A 6,291-nucleotide genomic window follows, 5' to 3' on the forward strand; every position below is an offset into this window, starting at 1 on the left:
CTTACAGGGGGAGGAAGTCGGTCCTAAAATGACAATAGGAAGGTAATGAACAGTTTTAGGATCTGCCTCGTACTGCAAAGGCATTAATGTAACGCAATACAAAATTGTCAGGTATGCCTGCAAATTATACACAGCACTGGTAAATTTCGAATGTGGTGGCAGCAGGACGGTCCTAAAACGACATGAGAATTGTTTCAAAGCTGACAAATAATTTTCATCAGAAACAGTCACTGCATGCTATTGGATAGATACAGCTGGTGCTGGTCGCTGCTATATTCATGAGAAAAGAAGCAAACCGAACATAATTTTAATAAAATAAACACCAGACACTGATTCAAGAATGTTATTAGAGCATTCAAGAGCAACATTTCGTAAGCTCACAAGTGAGCTCAAGCTTTTAATGAAAACACAGCTTGAAGTCTGCACCCACCCATCCGTGCACATAAGTAGATGAACATCTGACAAAGAAAGAACGAAGCGCCAAAAGACTTGGAGGAAAACCCTCACCACAGACGTTGCAGCCAGCAAGTCCGGTGAGCAGGGCCGAGAGCCATTCTTGACGTCCTTCAGCGGAGTCTTGTTCTCTTTCCGAGGCAGTTGCAGCTTCTTCAGGTCCAAGCGCTCGACTGTCACCCATTCATCGAGACGCTTGTTGTCTGTGCATGGCACACATCAAAGTGTAAGTCCAAGTACAAGATGAAAAAAGAAAGCAACGGCAAACAAAACTAGCAAGAAAGTATAACATGAAGTTGATAACGAAGAGTAATATAAAGACAACAGTACTGCTACAACTTGCGTTTACCTATGTTCAAACAATGTAAGAGAGAGAAAAAGAAAACAGGTGCCACGGTGGGAGTGCATCTCGAGATACCAGGTGGCTGGTTAACCTTTCGTAAAGGTTTCTTTGGTCCGAGCTAAAAGCTCCAGTATCAAGAAGTGTGTTCTACAGGGTTATCGCGTGCAAGAAGAAGGAGCTATTCATTGCCAGTTTGCTCATTTACGCATGCCATGGGACACATACGTGTTAATGACGAGGATGGTGTCAGTGACGTGTTAAGTGTGCACACCTTGTGTGCGGTAGGTAGGAGAATGAATGAAGTAGAAAACACAAAACACAAGCAACTACATTTCACTTAGGTCAATCTTCTGCATTTTGACAAAATTTATTGCACCGTCCTTGTAACACCATCCACCTAACATTTTATGTTTTCGCCACTCTCGCCTCCCTTATTTTTTTCCAGCAGACCTGGAGGTCAAGAAAGTTAGGTCAGAAAAGAATACAGTACTTACAATCAATGAAGTGAACGTAGTACAGGCATTGATTGTCAGGTAACTCCTTGATGCTCAGTATTTCAGCAAGTGCTGGAAATAAAAGGATGAGCACATGTCAGTGAGACGTGGCTAGCATGATTCACCAAAATGTAGTAATTACGAACTTCCATTTCCCAGAACAGCTACTGCTGCTTCGGGCTCTTCCTAGGCATTAAATAATGTACACAATGATTTTTACAAAAATGGTTCTAACACAAAAGGTACTCATGATAGAGGTTGCTTGGCTTGTAACAGCAGCGCAGTTTTCACCTAGCATCTATGCGGGATCTCATAGAAATGAGCAGCTGGAAAGCTGTAAGCTAGCCACTGCACGTTATAACGCTTAACGTTATGGGGGATGAAAGAGATTAGGTTACCTCACTGCAAAAGTTTCCAGTGAGCAACAGACGCGACCGTTAGTGCGACGCGGCACACGCAGTGTGATATGCTATGCTTGCATTAAACTAGCAGAAGACACGTGTTCCTCTTCACTTTGCCTTAAGTCTTGCAAGATCGCATCCATCGCTCACTCCGAATTACTTACTGTCATATTCGTAAACGGCTCCTAGTGCCAAAAAACAAAGCATGATGTGTCGCATACTAAGTTGTCAAGGGCACGAGCACACCGAGTAACTCATGAGAACTAGTCGTTTTTGTTCGCCGTCACAGAGATCCTTTATGAAAGCAAATCGTAGTCAACGTGCTGCATGTTCCAACGAACTACTATAGAACACTCTGAAGGCACCTCTTAATCGGTGCAGCTTGAAAACATCATTCATACTTACGCCAGTCGTTACTGTTCCGCATGCGAACGGGCATCCGACATCCCTCAGTGACCTGGGGCTGAAGACGAAGCAAAGCGGATGCATAATCAGTAAAACAAGCTTTCTAGTATTAAAGGCAAGGTTCTGACTTATGTTGTAGAAGTCGCGGAGCGCTTTTTTCGGTTCTGGGTGTACGTCAAGCAAAATTTCTCGCGCCTGCGGCGCTCGTGTTGAGTCACTCATGCCAGATAATATCTTTCTCGCGCCTTACGGCGCTCTACCTTCGATATAACATCACTGATTTCCCCGGGGGAGCAGTAGAGGCCGTAGTAGAGACCGGGCCTGCTCTCCTGGAAAGGTATCGTCGATCGCGCCAGGCTTTTCATATGCTGCTTTCTGTGACCTCTCGAAAGCATTTTTCATGATCCGCTTTGAGTTAAAACAACTGTCCTTCTGCAAAAACATGTGCAAAAATGGGTCCACGGAGTTAGCGAAACGGAAGCACAGCAGCTACGTGCGACGTACCTTTAGACACGGCGTTATTATAATCTCAGATGTTTTCTTGAGGCCTCCGTTTGCCGGTCACATGTGCCCCCCTAGAGCAGTACTTGTAAAAAATTCAATACATCGCCGCGAAGAGAAAAGCACCCAGCAACGAAGAAAGGGTCCTGCGACCCAGTCAGAGCCTTGCCGTATTAAATACCCTAAGTGCATCAACGTTGGATGCTTGTCAACAGCCCGGAAACAGAACAACTAGGGAGCCTTCATACACGAGCACACATTACATACATACACACATACATGACACACGCATCATACATGAAGGCTCCCGACCGCAACCACCTTCGCGCGCCACAGTACACGTGCGAGACATGCAAATGTCAACAAAATCGCTAGCGCCCCTATGCGGCGCTGAGAAATCCAAAATGGCTGACTTCAGTGCATCGAGCCCGGCGCAAAAGGGGCCCACGCTAAATCGGTAGCGAAATTCACAGACTAGTGTTATGCGTTTTCGGAGCCCTTGGAGTTTCATAAACGCGTTAAAAATCACCACGAAAGAGCAGACGGGCGTTTTACCGTTGATTCGTTGGAGTTTTCATGATCGGTCGTGTCCTCGGTCATGGTGGTTAACAAACGAATGCCGATTGCCAAGCAGCTTTCTCATTGGTCCACAAGCCGAATTTTGGTACGCGAAGCAAATAAGGCTTAATCTAAAAAAGTTTGTATTTTTATGTGACGTAACTTTTGACGCTAATTTATTTATTAACGCAAACAATTTTTATTTTTTTACTTCTTAAGGCAATATTTATATGACGTAGATTGCGCATTGGTGCCGTCACTATGACGCAAAGTTACTACGCCGATGAGTCATCGTCGTAAAATTTCCTAGCCGCATTCTCATATCCCAGTCTGCGCAACAGGTGCACATTTCGGCGAACTTTAATGGGGCACAGCACAAGGCATTGTATTTAGAGGCAAATGCTGCAAATTGCTCTCAAGTTTTTAAATAGCGGATGACGTCACTGTGACGTACAACTTATTTACTTACTAAACAATCTTTAATTGTGGTTAACGTACAAGATACTAAACTAGTCATAAATTTGTAAGCTATTGTTGCGCTTTTAGTGTAAGCCTCGTTTTATTTTCTGTTTTTCTGATGACGTTTAGGATGACGTTGAAATCAGTATGGCAGCTTCCATCGTCGGAGACCTCCGTGGTCGGAGAACTCATGCTTGTCGTTTGTTGCGTTGGAGTGTGTTCTAGAACGTTCGTTTTGTTTTGTGCCATTGTTTCGGCGATCGGCCAGAAGCCTCTTCCTCGAGTTTTCCACTGATCAAAGTGGTTAGTTAGGCCAGTTAATTACTACCGAAGGATGGAGTCCACGGTGGAGCTGTTCGCCTCGGACCCGGACTTCTGCAAGCGGTGCGGTGCCGTGCTACCGCTACCAGGCTACGAGGACTTCGTCGTGTGCAAGTTGTGCGGCGCCAACATCGACGTGCGCAACTTCCACGGCCTCGAGACGAACTCGCGGGTGGTGTTCAACGACCGCAAGACAGCCCTGAAGAAAGCGGCGCCGGAGTCGACCGCCAAGCCCGCCGGGCCGCTGGTGGACCGCAAGTGCTCGCGCTGCGGCCACGAGGGGATGACGTACGCCACGCTGCAGACGAGGTCCGCCGACGAAGGGCAGACGATATTCTACTCGTGCCCCGAGTGCCTCTTCCAGGAGACTGAGAACTCGTGACTGCCCACGTTCGATGTTGCCGACTGGCCGATTGTATGCCCATTCGTCTTGAGAAGAGTACATCAGTGTCAGTCTTGGCGCACGATATCGGCACATATACATCTTACGCAAGTGCAGGGAATGATGTGAACACATTTGTGCACGAAGCGTACATGAACCTCCTGAACTACTTCAGGAAGTCCTGGCGAATCGAACAGACCTTGACAGAAAAGTGCGGTAGACCAAAAGGAGGCAAGCTGCTGATATCTGGTCGTATAGGTCAGCTTCTACTGTACACAATGCCAAGGGTTCTGCATCAGCCAAGTTGAGTGCAGTGTGAAAAACCCGTGTTGATGTTCTCGGTCGCGAGTTTTTAGGTTGTTCAAGTACGAGGTGCGCGCTGTGGTTTTCGTTTGAACCGGAGAGCCATGGTGCGGATGTTTTTGTTGACACTGTCCGCAAACAATTTTAAGGATTTTATACTGTATTACCATGGTGTGTGCTACTATTTAGCAAGTAGCTTGTCAAAAGTGCCCAAGCAGATGCAGACTGGTTTATGTAAGTTCGTGAAGTTATTAAAATGTGTTCAGTAATTGCAAAACTTACCGAGGTAATCTTCAGCAACAAGTCAGCATTTGAAGGAGCAGTTACCTAACCTACAAATTGCTCTTTGCCCAGGGAAGAAAAAGATACTCCTGCTTAGCAATAATGATGTGGCAGAATAAAGTGGAAAACAAGAAATGATGCAAACTAAATTAACCTAAAAATTAACTAAAACTAAACCGTCAATCAGAACCAAACCATAATGGGGTCCATCGTAACCAACACATAAAAATGTCGCAGTTTCACCCGAAAGGCGAAGCATCAATTGCGATAGCGAATTAGTAGACAACTATACGAAGCAAGGATAGCAGTTTTATCAGCATTATAAACTTGGAAACAATCGCTTACTAACTGAATTAACAAGCATGGTGTCAGCGCGCACAGGCAATCATGAGCCCATCACCTCGACGATCGCAGACATTCGCTGTCACAACGCTGGCGTGAGCAAGTGCACCAGCGGCACTTGACCTTCATGCTCTTTAGCGCTTCAACGCAAATAGCGGCGAGAAAACAGCATGCTCAAAGGTATGAGCCGTCAGCAGATCTCTTTCAAGATGTGGTGCCCGCACCTCCACGCAAATTACGCAGTTGCTGGTGGCATAGAAGCCCCCCTCCTGCACTGCCTCCCTACTTTCCTCCTTTTCGCATGCAAGATTGAGCCAAAATCATCAGTTCCCCTAGCTCCTGGTCGTGAAATATGCAGTTGCTGCTGCTAGAGCCCAACACCCCCATCCCCCCATGGCCTTTCGCGCGACAGAAGACTGCGACAGAATTTGCTCTTCGCCTTCCTCCCTCACGCGGGCCAGGTTGAGCCGCGATCGTTGGCTCCCCTCATGAGCTTTCACTCGCACATGCAGCATGCGGTGCGCGGCACGGGTTATCGTTCATAGACTCCACGGCGACGGCAAAAATGCGCCTGGAGTGTCCATATACAGTTAAAGCTCGATCCAACGAAACCCAATTTTACGAAGTGCCCAATCTAACGAAGAAATTTCCATTCCCTGGCAAGTACCCACAAGGTTCAATGTTGCCACCAACCCGAATTAACAAAAGTCGCTTGCATTAAGCCCGATTTAACGAAGCTTCTTCAGATATAAATAAGTAAAAAAAGTTGCAATTCTAATTTTGATGCAGATGGGTTTTTCTTCGAGCGTGTTTTTTTGAACGCTACTGTGTTCAAACATCTAGGCGCACTAGTCATGGTTCTAGCTTTTTGACGAGGCTGCATGCCTCGCCCATGCACGGAACAATGGACTTGGCAGTAGCTAGCGTTCTTACGTACCTAACCTAACTTCTACATGCGCAGATGTGGGTTAGTGGCAAATACAATGCTACAGTTGGGAGGACCAAAAAATCCCCTACTCAATTTTCCGTACTTCCTGATTTAATGAA

General features: G+C 46.3%; 2 protein-coding genes across 2 annotated transcripts in view; one reads left to right on the plus strand and one right to left on the minus strand.

Annotated features, from left to right (window-relative positions):
• The window catches only part of Tip60 (Histone acetyltransferase Tip60), a 43,695-nt gene extending 40,445 nt beyond the window's left edge, over positions 1-3,250 (minus strand). The window contains exons 1-4 of the mRNA XM_050181457.3: positions 3,153-3,250; positions 2,097-2,154; positions 1,291-1,362; positions 508-656 (exon numbers count right to left, since the gene is read on the minus strand). Of these exons, the coding sequence (XP_050037414.1) occupies positions 508-656; positions 1,291-1,362; positions 2,097-2,154; positions 3,153-3,197 (324 nt within the window). The 5' untranslated portion in view covers positions 3,198-3,250. The remainder of the gene's footprint in view (positions 1-507; positions 657-1,290; positions 1,363-2,096; positions 2,155-3,152) is intronic.
• A 466-nt stretch (positions 3,251-3,716) lies between these two features.
• Positions 3,717-4,897, plus strand: Polr1H (RNA polymerase I subunit RpI12). Its single transcript, XM_050181479.3, has one exon. It carries the CDS (start codon positions 3,949-3,951, stop codon positions 4,315-4,317), a length of 369 nt encoding a protein of 122 aa, XP_050037436.1. The 5' UTR covers positions 3,717-3,948; the 3' UTR covers positions 4,318-4,897.
• Positions 4,898-6,291: the final 1,394 nt, after the last annotated feature.

The sequence above is a fragment of the Dermacentor andersoni genome, chromosome 7 (genome assembly GCF_023375885.2).
Source record: "Dermacentor andersoni chromosome 7, qqDerAnde1_hic_scaffold, whole genome shotgun sequence".
NCBI classification, from domain to species: domain Eukaryota; kingdom Metazoa; phylum Arthropoda; class Arachnida; order Ixodida; family Ixodidae; genus Dermacentor; species Dermacentor andersoni.